Below are 18,414 nucleotides of genomic sequence, written 5' to 3'. Positions count from 1 at the left end.
CACCACAGAGCCAGGTGTAACACAGAGAGACAGGTAACCTGCACACTGCAGGTACTCCACAGAGCCAGGTGTAACACAGAGAGACAGGTAACCTGCCTGCTGCAGGTACACCACAGAGCCAGGTGTAACACAGAGAGACAGGTAACCTGCACACTGCAGGTACTCCACAGAGCCAGGTGTAACACAGAGAGACAGGTAACCTGCCTGCTGCAGGTACACCACAGAGCCAGGTGTAACACAAAGAGACAGGTAACCTGCCCGCTGCAGGTACACCACAGAGCCAGGTGTAACACAAAGAGACAGGTAACCTGCCTGCTGCAGGTACTCCACAGAGCCAGGTGTAACACAAAGAGACAGGTAACCTGCCTGCTGCAGGTACTCCACAGAGCCAGGTGTAACACAAAGAGACAGGTAACCTGCCTGCTGCAGGTACACCACAGAGCCAGGTGTAACACAAAGAGACAGGTAACCTGCCTGCTGCAGGTACTCCACAGAGCCAGGTGTAACACAAAGAGACAGGTAACCTGCCCGCTGCAGGTACTCCACAGAGCCAGGTGTAACACAGAGAGACAGGTAACCTGCCTGCTGCAGGTACACCACAGAGCCAGGTGTAACAGAGAGATGCCTCTCCAAGCCTCACCTCTCCTGCCCAGCTGTGTCCCACATCTGCAGCGCCACCTGGCTGTTCTCCACTGTTAAAGTCTTCACACTGTAGTCAATACCTGTAGAGGACAGGTACACAACACAGAAAACCATATTTACCTTTACATCTACATTCCATTCCATTACATTATTGGCATTTAGCAGATGCCATTATCCAGAGCTAGGTCACATTACATTACATTACATCATTTAGCAGATGCCATTACCCAGAGCGACCTCCAAATAAGTGCATCACTATGCTAAGGGTAGTTACCGAAAAGTACCTCAAGAGTTCAGTAAAATACTTAGCTAAACTAGTGTAGAGTGCTTTTTTAATAGAAAATAGGGATAGATAGGAAAGCAGACTAGAGATAAAGCTCAAAGAGATGAGTTTTCAGCTTTCTCTTGAAGGCACCCAGGGAGTCTCTTTTACGTCTGTTTACAACTTTATCCATTCATACAGCTGGATATTTACTGAGGCAATTCTAGGTTAAGTACCTTGTCCAAGGGTACAGCACCAGTGCCCCCAGTGGGGAATCGAACCGGAAACCTTTTGGTTACAGGCTCTGCTCGTCACCACTATGCTACCCCCTGTAGATATTTAGCAGACACTCTTATCCACAGTGACTTTCAAAAGTGCATACAAAAAGGTTAGACTAAAAGCAGAGATGACACCAATTCATAAATGCCACAATCTGACAGGCTATGTAATGACTCATATTATCATATTTTGTTATTTGTCATAGTAGGTGGAGCAGGAAGTTTGAGGTTTTAGTAAATGTACTTGAGGAAATGACATGATTGTTCAGACTTTGGGCTTGGCTGAATCATGATGAAGTTTGAACAGATAAGTTTTCAGTCTGCAGTGGAAGGTGTTCAGTGGCTCAGCTGTTCAGACTGTTGCAGGTACAGTTTCTCTTGCTGCCTTGTAGGCTAGGACCGGAGACGTGCATTTTATTCTGTCTGAGGTGTGACACATTAGTATTTTGGTTAGTTGTAGACAAGACAAACAGATTACCCTGAGAATGTGGACGCAAAATACCAGATATTCCAGGGATTCACATGATTAAAGTGATGTTAAATTACATATCGCAGTCACCCGATCAGCCTCCAAATCTTTTACGTCCACACGGAAGCATTTTTCAAACTTTCTTTGTCCTTGCAACCACTAGAGGGCAGTATATTTCCCCTTCCACTGTTACACACAGTCAAATCAATCCTTATGAGTGAACGCGTAGCATTTCGCAATGGGAAAGGTTAAACTCAGATGAAAGCCTGGTACATTGATTTTCAGATATAAATTCTGGCAAAAATAAAAAGCAGAGGAGCATGCTGTTCTCCCGTCATCCAGGGAAGCAAAACAGCCAAAAAGAGACCTTCAAAGGTCAAAAGTGATTGGATTTTACTGATGTCACTTGAAGTTGACTCTTAGATCTCACACTCACAGTTTGACTGTAACGTTAGATACACCTATTATTGCAGTAACTGTGTAGTACTGATAAACTACACCAAGAAGGACTGAATGAATTATCACTGTCTTTCAGAGACAGTCATACTCAAAAGTTAAAAGGTTTTATTTATGAAAACGAAGGTTATGAATACGTTCCGGAGCAAATTTGAAAACAGTTTCTTTGGACGGAGATATTTTATATATTGTTTCACCTCCACTCCTCTTCACTAGACATTCATGAAATCAGAAATGAGAGGGACCAGAGTCAGTTTCCCACAATGCTCTGATGGGTGTAAAAAGAGGGATAAACCACAGCATGTGTGTGTTATTACACTGGCTTTGGTGAAAATATGCACCTCCATTGCTGCCTCAAGCTTCAGTCTGAGACAGCCACATGTCCTGTTTTAAGTTTTGTTAGTGAAAAGTAAAAAAAAAATCCATATTATATCAGAGGTAATCTGCTGTGGGGCTTGTACCAGGCAACACAGCGACCTAAGAAGGAGGTGTGACTCCACAAGCCTGTTCATGTGATGCCGTTTGCTGACCACACACCCTTAGAAAAACCACACAAATCCACCCGCAGTGCTCCTCACAGAATGTATGCATTATGCAAAGAGATTAAGAAAAAAAAAGCACTGTTGTATTACCGTAAAATCTAGAATATAAGGGCAAGTGCCTACCAACCACCATGCTTCTGTACCACGTTCCTAGAAAACACTACAGCAACACACAGGTATGACTTACACACCCACAGGTTATTATGGTGGGCCCTACAGACTAATGCTGAAATGTAAGCAATGTGTGATTATGAGGCCGGAGCAGCTTTTAACTTTTAACACAGAGTAAACAGCATGTAAATAGCTGTACACATAAAAAGACCGGGAGAGAGTGTGGGAGACTGGGGGGAGGGAGTGTGTGGAGCTCCAATCTGCTCTGAGAGAGTGTGTGAGAGTGTGCACCTACACTCTGCTCTGAGAGAGTGTGTGAGAGTGTGCAGCTCCACTCTGCTCTGAGAGTGTGTGTGGAGACCCGGTCTGCTCTGAGAGTGTGAGAGGCTGTGTGGGGCTCCCGTAGGCCCAGAGGGGAGTGGGTTGTGTTTCTACCCACCCACGGTGGCGGAGGTGCCCGGGTAAAAGCAGTCGTCACAGAAGCGGCGCAGCAGCGAGGTCTTTCCCACGCTGGAGTTCCCCACCAGGACGATCTTAAAGAGGCGGTCTGGGGTGGTGACCACACCCTCCTCCTGAGAGTCACACACACACACACGCAGACACAGCAGTGAGGGTGGTGGGTGGAGGTTTTGGAAAAAGTGACAGGTTTTATCAGTCTTAATTTTTTCCCATTGTCTGAATGCTATGGTGCTTTGTCATTAACTTTTCAATACTGAATAATATCTCTCGTTTAGCAGTCAGAAAACATATGAACATGAAATAAAAAAGCATATTATATTGAAATATAATGTGCTAAATGTGTTATTAGGTTGAATGTCCCCTCTATTCCACTAATATAATCTACGGTCTCAGTCAGGTCAAGCTGTATTTATTATTAAACATAAGAATATAAGGGTTTGGTCTGTGCGGTTGAGCTGGTGGTGGTTGAGTTGATTAGAATTTACTAACTCCAGAGTCTTGTAGGGAAGCTCTGGCTGTGAACTGTGTGTGAGAAGAGGGCAGTGGAAGAGGAACCTTCGGAGTTGTTCTGCTTTTTCTTAATTCGGAGAATAGAGAGGAGACCTTTGCCCACATGGAAGAATGAGGTTTGTGAATATAATACACCCATACTCAAACCCACACCTGTGTGTGTGTGTGTGTGTGTGTGTGTGTGTGTGTGTGTGTGTGTGTGTCAGTGTGTGTCAGTATGGGTGTGTGTGTCCTCTGCACGGGCACACATCTTACGTGAAGGACCGTTTCCTTTCCCACGGGCTGTCCTCTGGGGGACGAAGGGGTGTCTCCGTTGCTAGGTGACGGGACCCCGTGGTCAGTGGGTGGAGGCTCTTCTGGGGTGACAGGGACAGCGGCGGTGGGACTGGCTGGGAAGATGTTACTCATTTCCAGGTCGGTGTGCTCCTCCTCCTCATCCTCCTCTTCCTCACTCCACTCCTGCAGCTGGGCCTCGTACTGATCCTGCAGGAGTTGCGGCAGGTGATCCTCCTCGATGGAGATGATTCTCCCGAGCTGCCCTCTGACCCCGGGTTTACCCGCACCCTGACCCTCCTGGCCGGGGGCGGGGCCATGCCCGTTCATGCCCCCAGAGTCCTTCCTCCTGGAGAGTGATGTCACTTCCTCCTCATCCTCACTGCAGGGGAAGCAGGATGGAGAAAGGGTGATTTTCAGTTGAACGTCTGAGATCAGATGATGCACCGAAGTATGTACACAAATCTATTCAAATAAGCTTCAGGTTTCGTTTCATACTGGCTATGCTTCACTGGCATTGTTTGAGAGTGCAGGTCTGTGTCTGTGTGCTATCCACACACTGCACTATCATCACATTCAATTAAAAGGGCTGTACAGATGCACTCATCACAGCTATTGAATTAAGCTGCATGTTCTGAGCGAGGAATTACTAGCTCTCAGGTATACTTTTAGCTTTTCTATTTCACCCTACCTTTTCGCAAATATTTTTTATGGTGATGATTCAAGAGGATTTCAAATTTTTTTTTGATAACGGTCTAATCTTCTCCGTTAAAAGCTACCCAAGGCACTGACATGGTTAAAAAAATGCATTACAGCTCGGCTGAAAAGCCAGATCTTTTAAAACCCTCTGCCGTGAGAGCACCTGATGGAGCAAGGCCAATTAGCATTAAAAGCATGTCCGAGCGAACCAACTTACCTTTTCTGGGACTGTTTTCTCTCTGAGTATTTAAGGCCGATTGAACCTGATCTCTGCTTCCGCGAAGCTTTTCTGGCTGAATTCTTGGGTTTCTGAAGTAGGATGAAATAAGCGTTACTGTGGGGCCTGGACTAATGCTTACCATTAACCTGGCTACATCTGCTAGGACCTTCCACTTGTGGCACTCATAACACATCTCTCCTAAAACCCTGATCAGGGTCAGGATATCAGATAGATTTGTCCTATTTAATGTCACATTTAAAGTAGGAATGCTGACACTGAAGCTATACTTGTCAGTGCTACTTTAAAAATAATACTTCTTTTTTTCTCCTTTATTACTTTAAAGTCAGGCCTTTAAGACAGCAAGTATGTAATATAGTTTTTTTTACAACTATGGTGTAAAATTGAGGATACATGTGCAACCTCATTCATAAAATATCTTTATAGCATAAGAATAAGAAGAATAAGACTGAAACCTTATTATAAAAGCATAAAATCACTCACTTCCTGTAGGAGTCTTACACACCATCATAGGAAGGCGGAATGAAAATGAATAAAAGCACTTACAAGGAAACACATATCTCTCTCATCTCGTAAATGCTTGTTCATTTCCCTGCAAAAAATTCAGGGGAAAAAAAAGACAAGTTATCAAGTAATATAGCATATATTTCACAAACCATGATGGGGGACCAGGAGCTCAGTAAGAAAGGAAAGAATCAACTGCCAAGTAACACACAATTATTTTAACCACAACGGCTCTTTTAATTGGCCTTGTAAGTCTGATACAGATTTGTCAAATTCGGCTCATAGGTCGTCACGCCTCTCTAACTCCTCTCTCCGCTATTCAGAATAGGCTCTGTGTCCTTACCTCAGCAGGTCAAGCTGTTTGAGAAGGCTCGCCCTCTCTCTCTGCATCCCCTCTGTAACCCTGTACAGCTCCCTGTACATAACAACACGGCAGGAATAACTCATATAAGCCCCTCCGCACACAACACCTGGCTCATGTTTTACATAATAACTTCCTAGTCATTCATACTCACTGCTCGTGTACTGTAGTGTAGGAAATCTGGGGTGCAGTAATGTTTCATAAGCAACTGTGATGAGGTGTGAGAGGGACTGTTACAGTATAATCAGGTGTGCTCAGGTGTGAGGAGGACCAATATAGTACTCTCAGGTGTTATCAGGTGTTAGGTGGAAAAGTAGATATATACTCATGTGTTATAAGCTGTAAGAAGAGCCTTATAAGAGGAGGAGCACTAATACAGTATCACCAAGTGTAACTGGACATAAGGACTGCAACAGCCTAACCAGGTGTGAGGGGGACTGATACAGTATACTCAGGTGCGATCAGGTATAAGCAGCCCTGATGCACTCTAACCAGGTGTGATCAGGTGTAATCAGGACTGCTACAGTATGAGTGATCAGGTGTAATCAGGACTGCTACAGTATGAGTGATCAGGTGTAATCAGGCCTGCTACAGTGTAGCCAGGTGTGATCAGGTGTAAGGAGAACTGAAGCAGCCTAAGCAGGTGTGACTGGGCTTGGCCAGATGTGATCAGGTGAGCGGGCGGGACTCACAGCTCCCTCTCGTCGTGCAGCCGGGAGGCCTGGACCTGCAGCAGGGTGAGCTGCTCCTGCGCCAGCGCCAGCTCCTGGCAGGTGTGCTCCAGCTCCCGCAGGAGCTCCTCGTTGGTCTGCTTCAGCTTCACGTTCTCCACCTTGGTCTCGTGCTGCTCGCTGTGCAGCTCTCTGCACTGCAGCTCCAGCTGGGACACCAGAACCGCAACCACAATGTTCATACACACACAGCGACCGCAACCACAATGTTCATACACACACAGCGACCGCAACCACAATGTTCATACACACACAGCGACTGCAACCTCAATATTCACACACACGCAGCGACCGCAACCTCAATATTCACACACACAGCGACTGCAACCTCAATATTCACACACACGCAGCGACCGCAACCACAATATTCACACACACACACAGCGACCGCAACCACAATATTCACACACACACACAGCGACCGCAACCACAATGTTCATACACACACAGCGACCGCAACCTCAATATTCACACACACGCAGCGACCGCAACCTCAATATTCACACACACAGCGACTGCAACCTCAATATTCACACACACACAGCGACCGCAACCACAATATTCACACACACGCAGCGACCGCAACCTCAATATTCACACACACGCAGCGACCACAACCTCAGTATTCACACACACGCAGCGAACGCAACCTCAATATTCACACACACACAGTGACCGCAACCTCAATATTCACACACACGCAGCGACCGCAACCTCAATATTCACACACGCACAGCGACCGCAACCACAATATTCACACACACGCAGCGACCGCAACCTCAATATTCACACACACACAGCGACCGCAACCACAATATTCACACACACGCAGCGACCGCAACCACAATATTCACACACACGCAGCGACCGCAACCTCAATATTCACACACACACAGCGACCGCAACAACAATATTCACATACACGCAGCGACCGCAACCTCAATATTCACACACACACACCAACCACAACTTCAATATTCACATACACCCATAGACCACAACCTCAGTGTTCACATACACCCAGAGACCACAACCTTGGTAACGATGTGCACACAGATACTGCAACCCCAGTATTCGCATACATGCAGAGACTGCGGTCTTGGAATCCACATATACAGACCATGGTTATTATGTCCTAACACAGAGAAAAACACCACTGTCCACACAGTGGGGGCAGCCTACACACAGCATAGTATTGAGGCAGTTCTAACAGAATGCCACAGAATAAACAGCATTTTTGTCCATTTCACCTTGAATGTCTGTAAGGGACATTTTTTACTGCAAAAGACAGAAAGAGAGCCAAACGATGATCTTCAGGCACACTTCTGCCCTCTGATAGAGGTTTGTAATAGGCCTGAAGCAGAAGCCCAAACCAGAGAGCCAGACTAACACCTTACAGTCCCTCACTGATGAAGACTACATTTACATTTATTCATTTGGCAGACGCTTTTATCCAAAGCGACTTACATAGGTTACAGTTCTTTACAACGTTATCCATTTATACAGCTGGATATTTACTGAGGCAACTGTGGGTTAAGTACCTTGCCCAAGGGTACAGCAGCAGTGTCCCAGCGAGGATTGAACCGGCAACCTTTCGGTTACGAGTCCTGCTCCTTTACCACTATGCTACACTGCCGCTCACTAAATACCGATAAACGGTTTACAATCCTGTGCGCAGCAACAGAGCCTCCAAGGCAAAGGTGGAGGGTGCTAATCTGTCAGTACTCTGATCAGCCTGGGCTGCCAACAAAGCCTGGATTCCTTTTGTGCAGAAACCACGTTGACAATACAGAAGAGTGGAACGCAGAAGGACTCATTACCAGCTGCGATAATTACGAGATGCCAAGGACCTGCGCAAAAAGCCCATAACGACTCGGGGCACGGAAGGCAGCCCGGTGCCTTTTATTAAGGGAGGATCTGGGGAAATTGACTTAATCAATTAAATTGATTTAGGCAAACTAATTTCAATTCTAATACAATTAGCCTTAAAAGCCTCGGTGGAGCTTCGGTTCTGAGAGGAAACAAGCGCGCAGATTACGGCACTTGAATTTACGTCAAGCAGTGTGACAAGGCTCTCTGGGGAAACGCTTGGTTCATCGGGGTGTAACATTTAATCAATTAACGTAGATGTGTTTGCTATAATTACCCATATCGCCTACGGTATTAACAAAACTTTTTTTGGCAGACTGACAGTCGAACCCTTCAAGGTGCGTCAAGCAATGGCTACACTGTGAGTTGGCGTACAGCCCAATATGATAATCATGATCTAGTGGTTGGTTGGGGTTAAGGCTAGGTTTAAGGGTATTGGGTATACACACACTATTATAAGCACCATGCAGTGGTGGGTTGGGGTTAAGACTATATTTATAAGGCCAATGGGCACACACCAATACGATAAGCAGTATGTAGTGGTTGGCTGGGGTCAGGGCTAGGTTTAACGCAATTGGGCACACACACCAATATGATAAGCAGTATCCAGTAGGAGTGGGAGAGTCATGCTGTATAAAGCTCTACATAGGTAAAGCCATTGTGCATCATCAGTGACCCGCTGATTCAACAATAGTGGTGTTTTTCTGTGGAAAGCAGATGTTCGTTCAAAGTAGCCAGTGTCTGACAGGGCATGGCAGCTTCACACATTGCGGACCTTGTGAAGCCTCGCCCTCAAATCACACCGGTTATCATATCACATATCACTATCATCATATCACTGTTGCTCATATCACGCAGGGACAGAGGATGAGCGTTGGCTCAGGGTGCGAGAGGCCTGGAAGGGGATCCACTCACCCTCCTCTGCTTCTGGAAGAGCTGCTCCAGCTCCAGCTCCTTGTGGGACAGCTGATACTCCAGGTCCTGGCTGCGGGACATGAAGCGCTCCGAGTCCTGCGTGGGGGGGGGTTTGTCAGACAGGAAGCTGGGTGTGGTGGTTTCCGAGGCGAGCTATGTTTTCGTGCAGAGCGAGCGCCGGACCGGACCGTACCTGCAGTAGGATGCGGTCCTTCTCGTTCTTGATCTGCTGCTCCATCTCTTCGTACAGGCGCTGAATCTCATCATCATGCGTCGCCGCTTTCCTGTGCGTATGGGAATATCACACAGCACATTACATTATCCATATTCAGCAGACACTCTTACCCACAGCGACTTACAGAGGTTACAGTTTTTACATGGTTAAACACAGTTTCACTCAAGGCTGGCAAAAAATGCCAAAAAGTAGAACTCTGTCAATACCACACCTACTGTTTTTATTTGTACATTACACTATGACCACTTAACAGACATTCTTATCGAGAGCGACTTACATAGGTTACAACAGTACATGTTATCCATTTACACAGCTGGGTATTGACTGAGGCAACTCTTGGTCTTGAATACTAGGTCTTGAATACTAGTTAATTTCATTCTTTTTGTCATTACTATAGGCTTTTGGTGTCTCGAGTCTCACAATCTATTATGTAATATCGAATCTCTACAGTCAAATCAACCTAATTTCAAAAATATTTTCCATAGTACTTTTCCATCTGGTTCTCTATAGATCTGAAATCTTATTTTAAGATTTTACCATATATTTCACACAAATTATGTAACAAAAATTCTAGATGGTATACAGTAATTTACAAAGCAAACTGCATCATTTGCCAAGTGAGATGTGTGTGATTACCATACAGAGCTGGTCAAAGAGAGGGGAGACAATCCCTGCTACCACCATACATCACAGTGGAACTCAAAATCAACTCAAACACAGTATCCCCCACACATGCTTTTCAGTAATAATCACTAACAATTCTACAGTACCATCTGCTCTTCAAACACACAGAAATAATTCTTGAAGAAAAGTCTGTGCGCCATATGTGTATTATATTATATTATATGAACAAGAAATTATCTGACCAGTCAGTGCTGGACTCCACTGCTGTATTGAAACAGAACTCAGAACTACAGAGAGCTGGCACAGAGGTAAGGTACGCTCCAAACAAGCTCAAATGAGTACACACATGTTGAATTCTGTTTTTGATTACATCAGAACATTCGCTGTGTGTTCACTTTTTTAAGCCTTAGAGCCAAGTCTATAAAACACTCAATAAACATAATTCTCTCTCTCTCTTGCTCTCACTCACACACACACACACACACACACACACACACACACACACGGGGCCTTGCACAAACGAAACCGTTCACGCCTCCCTGTATCCACAGCCACATGAATACCTTCCTTATTAACGCATTTACATTCCTCGCACTCCTATAGGTCTTAAGGGACCCATTAGCCAAACAACAGAGGAGACATGTGGGAGGTAAATAGCCTGAGGCAACGTCACAACGCATTACAGCAACACAGGTGCTAATGAACCACACATACACACATCAAACACAAACTTAGCACACCAATTAGTCAAGGCAATAAATAATGCTCTTTTCACTGTCAATGAAAATAGCTTGTGTATGCTTCAGTAAGCGTGTCTCTCTTTCTCTAATATTCACAAAAGTTGGGAAGAGATGAAAAATGTAACGGGTCTCGTTTAAAGTCAGACTACTTAAGGACATGTGCGTTTTCCCTCACAGATTACTGGTCACTCAAAAGGGATAAAAACGCGCATTCTATAAGGCATTACCGTAAAACCCGACCCTTGTGTTCACTCTCCAGTGTGAGAAAGAAGACCGAACATCAAGGCTTGGAGCTTCAACTGAGAAAAATGCTGGCCTGTGTTCTGAAGGAGTTTGATTGGACAGCAGTAGCTTTCAGTGTTGATATCATACCAGTCTAACATTATTTGATTCTTGCAAGTGGTTCTCTAGTAAGTCAGCTATTTAGCATGGGTTTTCATTAGTTTGCTTTAATTCCAAAACGTTTTAATTTAATAGTGTTATATATTCCTCAATCTGATTTTTTTTTTTTTTTTACAATCCAAGTGCACTGTGGGACTTGGGAATTATCCCATAGCTCTCAGCTGTCTGATGATCAAAAGAGAAAGAAGGCAGAACCAGTGCGCAGTGGGAACGGAGGCTTCAGAGATGTGCGCTTTGATTCAGCCACATTGTAAAAGTGTAAAACATTCCGCTAAAGCCATAAAACTATCACAGGGATGCCAGCTGAGGCCCTGGCTAAGAACACGCAGGACAAAGGCTTCAAGCACTTAGAAGTTAGAGAGGGAGCTGATCAGGTGATGCTGAATGCGACAGACCCGCTCACAAGATAAAATGTGATTGGACTCCTCTCTTCAGAGAGGTAAGATTACATTACTGTCAGTCTTTTCAACAGCAACTTACACAGGTTACCATTTTTACAAATCATCCATTTAAACAGCTGGACATTTACTGAGGCAATTCTGGTTTAAGTACCTTGCCCAAGGGGTACAGCAGCAGTGCCTCTGCAGGGAATCAAACTGGCAACCTTTTGGTTATAAGCCCTGCTCCTTACCGCTGTGCTACACTGCTGCCTTAGAACTGCAGAAGATCTGTCATTCTGAGTATATACTTTCTTCTTCTTTCACTCAGATACAAAAAAAAAACCTTATCAACTTTCACAACAGCCTCTCTGATGTGTCGGGACAGTAGGAAAAAGAGTGGCCCGGTAAGAAAAGTACTCCTTTCACGACACAGAGAACAGACGACAGGGGGGGCCTCCTAGCGCCCACCTTTTGAGCGCGCTCTCCATCTCCCTCTTCTCCTGGTTGGCCTCGTTGATCTGGACGGTGACTCGAGCCAGGAACTCCTCGAAGTTGGACAGGAGGTGGGGCTCGTCCCGGCGGAGCTGGGCCCACAGACTGCGCACCTCCCCTGGGCTGGGGACAGAAGGGGGGGGGGGGGGTCAGTCTGGGATTAATCTGAAAGAATCTGCGATGAAAAGGGGTTGGGAGGTTCTGGTGTCAGCTTTGTAATTTTGGGGCAATTATTCTTATGCTTCCAGTATGGAGTTAAAACAACTTCAGAAACACACTTAAAAAAAGATTTCAGAAACATCAACAAAAATAAATGTAAAGCTTTCTTTTGTATCCATAAGTGATCCTTTTCATTTCGGAAAAGCCTTCCAATTGAGAAATGAAATGATGTGGAAACGGCAGTCCTTTTTCATCTGATCCGCCTTTCACGCTGTAAAAGGCTGCAGTATGCAGAGCAGGCTCTCTGGGCACCATGAGCGCACGGCCAGGAACCCATCAGCTGATTGCTGTGCCTGAAATACAGCAGCTCATCTGAAGCGGGCAAACCAAATTGCCTTTTTATCAGAGTGACCTTGGTGTTGCAAAAAAAAAAAACATCTCCCCTCAAAAAGAGGCAGAAAATGCCCAGAGAGCAGCCTGGATGAGGGGGATAGCACCCATTCCGTGCTACCTTTCATCTCCATGTCATTACAGATGCTCTTATCCAGAGTGACATACACAGGTTACACAGGTTTTTTTTATTTTATGATATCCATTTATACAGCTGGATATTCACTGAGGCAGTTGTCCGTTAAGTACCTTGCCATGGGGTACAGCAGCAGTGCCCCAGCAGGGAATCAAACCAGCAACCCTTCTGTGATGAGCTCTGCCCCTTACCACTATGCTAAAAACTGCCAAAAAACCGAAACCAAAGCTAGCCTTTCTTTGGAAAATACAAAATAAAACGAAATATCAGTTTAATTCTAGAGTAAAGCATACACCTTTGTTAAATAGAGATTAAAAGGCCCCTGTCCTTCAGCATAAGAAAGCATTTAATTTCATCAGTTAAGCCACAGACAATGCTATTCAAGAAGTCCAGGCAACTTTTCACTGAAAGTCTTCCATTGAAGACAAAGAAGGCAGGTACATAGCGTTACAATCTGAACTGACAGCTTTCCTTTCATGACCTAACTCAAGCCTCGCAGGTTTACGGCCAGTCATCAGGACACAGGTTATACACCACTGCATTCACCTGTATCGAACGAGAGCAATTCTCTAAGGAGAACTCCAAGATCAGTCACAAAGCGCAAGAGGCATCACGAGGAAGGACTCTCATGCTCACTGAAGCATCCCAAAATATCATGAAGAGTATGCATATCTATATCAACATATACTTGGTATATAACTGCTGCCATTATATTCCATCCTGTTAAAAATGAGCAATAAATAAAAAAAATTCAGGAGCAAGACGGAGGCAAAGGGTCACTGCACTCTACAAAAAGATTGCTGTGTTATATCCAGAGACACTGAACGTATTAATGACTCAGTATATACTATGAAGAGATACCAAACAGTATCAACAGTTTGTCTTTTGAATCGCCCTGAATCACCAGTTTCTGCAGCCCCTTGCAAACCACTTGTTGCATTGATCCTAACCACTTATTGACACCACAGTGGTGTTCTGGTATACTGAGCTGACACTCACAAAACATCAGAACAGAAAGAGAAAGTGAAAATATTCAAAAACCAATAATTTATTTTCAAAACCCAGCAAACCATAGAACATTGCCGTAGCACACAAGCAACAGAAAAAAGTAAGCCTCCTCTTTCTGCAACCATGGAAGTGTATTTAACTACCATTAATTAGACAGGTGTGACCAATCAAGCTGTTCACCAGGTGCTGGTTCACAGGACACAAAGACAAAGACAAAGACAATTACAAATTGACAATTAACCTGTTAGGATGAAATTGACTGACGTGAGCTCAATTACTCACAACAAATTATTTGTATGAAAGACAAAGATCCATAAGACATTTAACAGACTAACGGTTTAACAATTAACAGTTTGGTGGGGGTGGGGGAGATGAAGGCTCTCCACACAGAGGTTCCTTTTTTCTGCAAGGGGCACAGTAACAGATATTCAAATGCTCAGCCCTAACAGCCGCAGACGTTTAGTGGCTCCGATCGTGTATCTGATCCGAGTCTGCGGCAGAACGCTGTGACCCAGGCAGAGCAGATGAGCAGCAGGGAACCAGACATGCCAGGGCTAACCGTCAAAGCTGAGGGGCAGCGGGAGGGGAAACCCTGGGCGGACCCCGCGCTCACTCACTCCTCGAACACGTTGTTGGCACCCAGGCTCTCCATGAGGATGCAGAAGTGCTTCTCCTCGTCGTCCTCGCTCCCCGCTAGCCGCTCCTCCCACTGGCTCTGGTACAGCGCCTCCGGGGGACTCTGGGGAGAGGCCGGCTCCTCCGTCACCTCCACCACGGAGATCCGCCGTCCAAACAGGAAGTGACCTGGGAGACGGGCGTGAGGGGGACACAAGGGTCAGGGACTTGATCTGATACGCCACCAGAGTCCAAATCACAGCCCCTCTGTGTCCTTTCATATACACATATTTACAGTGTGACTTGTTGGGTGGTTAGAAGTCTACCTCAGGTGTTGGCAAGGCTTTCATAATAAACTGACTACCTTTAATCATTTAATTATTTTAAGTTCAGCTCTCCACACACAGACACACCTCTAGTACAGTACAATATAACAGTAAAGGATAACATTCACAGTCTGGAGTGCTTCCATTTCAAAAAAATGCAGTAAGGTTTCTTTTGCAAGCCCTGTCTTCATTGATTAACTGGGTATTACTTGATTACTTTGACAACAATTTTTGTTCTGATGAGAATGTCAATGTCATAAGCTGTAAATTACTTTGAATAAGCGCATTTGCTAAATGACAGAATACAGTACGAAACCAACACAATCTGGCACGGTCTGTGCACAAATCACCTGACCATCCTGCTCACTATGGCTCTAAGGGTGGCATTTGTTTTTTTTAATGGTTTTATTTTACATATCTGAAACACAATAAAATCCACAAGGTGGCAGACGTGCAGAGCGTGGTCATGTGATCTGTGCTTTGGTGGCACACGGCGAATCGGAACGCACTGAATCCCGAGGAGAACTCCTCCAGTGTGAGGTAGCCATTCCCGTCAGCATCCAGCGTGTCAAAGACGTTCTCCAGCTCCTCCGCGCTGAGGGGTAGCTCTCCATGGAGTCTCTGTAACACACCCGAGAGGGACTGTAACACACAGCACGCGCCCGAGAGGGACTGTAACACACAGCACGTGGCCGAGAGAGACTGCTGGCGTCACCGCGGAAACAGGGGCCTCTTCACAGCACAAAGCGCTGACTGCATTCATCAATTTGTTTATGGTGCACTTAAACAAAAAAAAATTAACATATACTCTCCTCTGCTGTGGGACAATGTCTGTTTTTTTTTCCCACTACATCAGGAGAGAGGTTCACCTCTCTTTGAGTTCACTGTTCAAATCGAAGATGGTCTTCTATCTGACCATTTGTACCTTTTGTGCTCTATGTAAGCTGCAAGACACAAAAATAACCCTTTGCAGCATGTCCACAAAGAAGGTCTCTCACCCCACAAATGAGACACAGACATGGTCTGTGTGTGTGTGTGTGTGTGTGTGTGTGTGTGTGTGTGTGTATGGGGGGAACCTAATAAATAATAAAACACAAAGTGGACTGCCTTTCTCCATTATTTTCTGTATAACCCACAAGGCAGGAAACAAACAAGTAAAAAATAACATTTAAAGAGAGGAACCCGAACTTTCAACTGCAACATGTGATCAGGTCAACTGCTTTATTGTAATACAGTGTAGCGGTAATGTCTTTTCTTTTTCAAGACATCAAATACATTCTGTCCTTCATAACTCAAATGGACTATTCTTACATACAAGGCATTTCAGGACACACCAAATATAATTTCCAGATATCAGATGAACTATATTAACTTACAAATATACAATAAATAACACCAAAACACTGTTAGCCTTGAGTCAATGTTAGGCTTTTCCAGGGGCCATCTGTTGTGATCAAACCTTTGGTAAACACATACTGTCATGACGATGGTGATGTACCTTTCCAAGAACCATGAGGCCTTGCACTGGGTCATCACAGGAGAAACTCAGTGTACTCATAGCCATCTACACATGGCAATCGCACTGCCTGTGAGAAACACACATCCTTCAGACAGCATGGCAGGCTGCTTCATTGGATTAAGGTCACTGGTTCTGCGGACACCGTACACAAAACTGCTTTTGTAAGATTCACACTTTGAGCAGCTAATCAGCAAAATACGCTGTCGACACTTCTTTTTCTCTCACATCCACTTGTGATATATTTAGAGTACATCTAGGTCAGGACTCAACATTAATGGTTGCCCCAGGCAACCAAATTTCACCAATCAAGAGGTTTTGGCTGCGTCTCCTGGTTGTCCATCTTGGCAAACAAAAACGTAAAAAAACTCTTAACTATTTTTTCATCTTTAAATAAAACTCTCTCCCTTGTCATTGCTTTGCAATTCAGATGAATGTTCTTTTATTAGCAATTTAACTGTAATGATGGGGTTGGGGGGTCAAAACATAAAAACATGGCAACCATATTGCCCATTCAGGTAATCAATAGCTCATCACTGGTTGCCTGTTTTAAAGTAAGCATTGTGTCCCGTACGTTGTCCATAGTCGCAAGTTCCAATAGCAACTCCAACCTCACCACCATGAGGTGCAGATATTTGATTATTGTACTGTACATGATCAGTCATAGGTTACAGGAAGCTGTATTAGTCTGCAGCGAAAACTTAATGATGCATCTTGTGGAGGACACTGAAGGAATACCAATCTCACTCAGCCTGCGGTTTGGAACGTAAGCTTCTGCTGCTTCTACCCTCCAGATCACACTTTTAGTGGGTGTAATTCTGCAGCTTGGAACTCAGCCCAGCATTGGTTTAGCCCTCCCTGTGAAACCACCTGTAAGTAAAGTGGTGTTGACTAGATTAAAGATTACGTCAGCGTCGGCCGAGACAAGCTTCACGCACAGACGCAGAGTGCTGAGGAGGCTGAACATTTTCTCCACGCTGAGGAAACATTAGTATTGCTTCTATATGCACATATAAACAAGACAGAAAAACAACCCCACAGCAACCTCTCTGTGTTCCTAAAGTAGGATGAGATGATTTAAGTATGAATGGCAGTGCCGCATATAGGTAAGGAGCTGGGCTTGTGACTGAAAGATTCTTGGTTCAATTCCCCGCTGAGGCACTGCTGCTGTAGCCTTGGTCAAGGTACTTAACCCACAATTGCCTCAGTGAATCTCCAGCTGTCCAGATGGATAACACTGTAACCTATTTAAACCATAAAACTGTAAACTATTTAAGTCACTCTGGATAAGAGCATCTGCTAAATGATAATAATGTAACGTAGATAAAAAGATCATTTTAAACATATGAGAATTACATGGGAGATATGTACATATGTACATATAAGCCTATGTGGATATCTATATACGTATACATGTACATAGATATCCAAATATACGATAAGCTGTACCTTTGATAGTCCAGTTATATCGTTTGTGGGCTCTGATAAAAGCACCACTAAGACTCCATCATCATTGGCAAACAGTGTTGCAACAGAAGCACAAATATACCATAGGTCCTAAACTTCATAAGGTAAAACTACCTTTGCAGAAACAAATTTCCGGAGCCAGCATTTCAGGATGAAATGGCCGGGGGTGGGGGCGGGGGCGGGGGCAGCGAGTACGAGGGCGGCACGCGTGTAGCGTTTCGGGCCGCACACATATGAATAAACATGGAACTGCCTGTGATTATGGGAGGGTTTTTTTTTTTGGTGAACAGCGGATCAGAGGAGACGTGCTTATTGAGAGGCCTCTCGAGAGCGTGGGCCGAACCAGGGCGCCATCAAAGAGAAACCCCCCCCCCCCCCCCCCCCCCCAAAGGGACGCAACATCTGCACAACAATGCAGCCTGAGGAGGGGCCACATAATGCGCGCGTGTGTGTGTGTGCGTGTGCGTGTGTGTGTGTGTGTGCGCCCTGACAGATACCCCATCCTTATTACCCACAAACGGTCCTCACGCACACACATATCTCACTGATCGCACTGCTACCGCACACCGTAAGTAAGCAAATGATGTCCATGTTATGGCATAATC

General features: G+C 45.0%; 1 protein-coding gene across 2 annotated transcripts in view; it reads right to left on the bottom strand.

Moving 5' to 3' along the window:
• Positions 1 to 18,414, bottom strand: part of LOC118770771 (ras and EF-hand domain-containing protein homolog) — a 30,718-nt gene that overhangs the window by 3,274 nt on the left and 9,030 nt on the right. For both annotated transcript variants that reach the window (XM_036518544.1, XM_036518543.1), the window contains exons 3-14: positions 15,336 to 15,447; positions 14,503 to 14,689; positions 12,169 to 12,315; positions 9,513 to 9,603; positions 9,320 to 9,415; positions 6,497 to 6,684; positions 5,787 to 5,858; positions 5,486 to 5,531; positions 4,919 to 5,010; positions 3,985 to 4,384; positions 3,200 to 3,332; positions 641 to 722 (exon numbers count right to left, since the gene is read on the bottom strand). In XM_036518544.1, coding sequence (XP_036374437.1) covers positions 641 to 722; positions 3,200 to 3,332; positions 3,985 to 4,384; positions 4,919 to 5,010; positions 5,486 to 5,531; positions 5,787 to 5,858; positions 6,497 to 6,684; positions 9,320 to 9,415; positions 9,513 to 9,603; positions 12,169 to 12,315; positions 14,503 to 14,689; positions 15,336 to 15,447 — 1,646 coding nt within the window. The remainder of the gene's footprint in view (positions 1 to 640; positions 723 to 3,199; positions 3,333 to 3,984; positions 4,385 to 4,918; positions 5,011 to 5,485; positions 5,532 to 5,786; positions 5,859 to 6,496; positions 6,685 to 9,319; positions 9,416 to 9,512; positions 9,604 to 12,168; positions 12,316 to 14,502; positions 14,690 to 15,335; positions 15,448 to 18,414) is intronic.

Source organism: Megalops cyprinoides, chromosome 23 (assembly GCF_013368585.1).
Source record: "Megalops cyprinoides isolate fMegCyp1 chromosome 23, fMegCyp1.pri, whole genome shotgun sequence".
Lineage (NCBI taxonomy): Eukaryota > Metazoa > Chordata > Actinopteri > Elopiformes > Megalopidae > Megalops > Megalops cyprinoides.
This window is presented reverse-complemented; position numbering and strand designations above follow the sequence as displayed.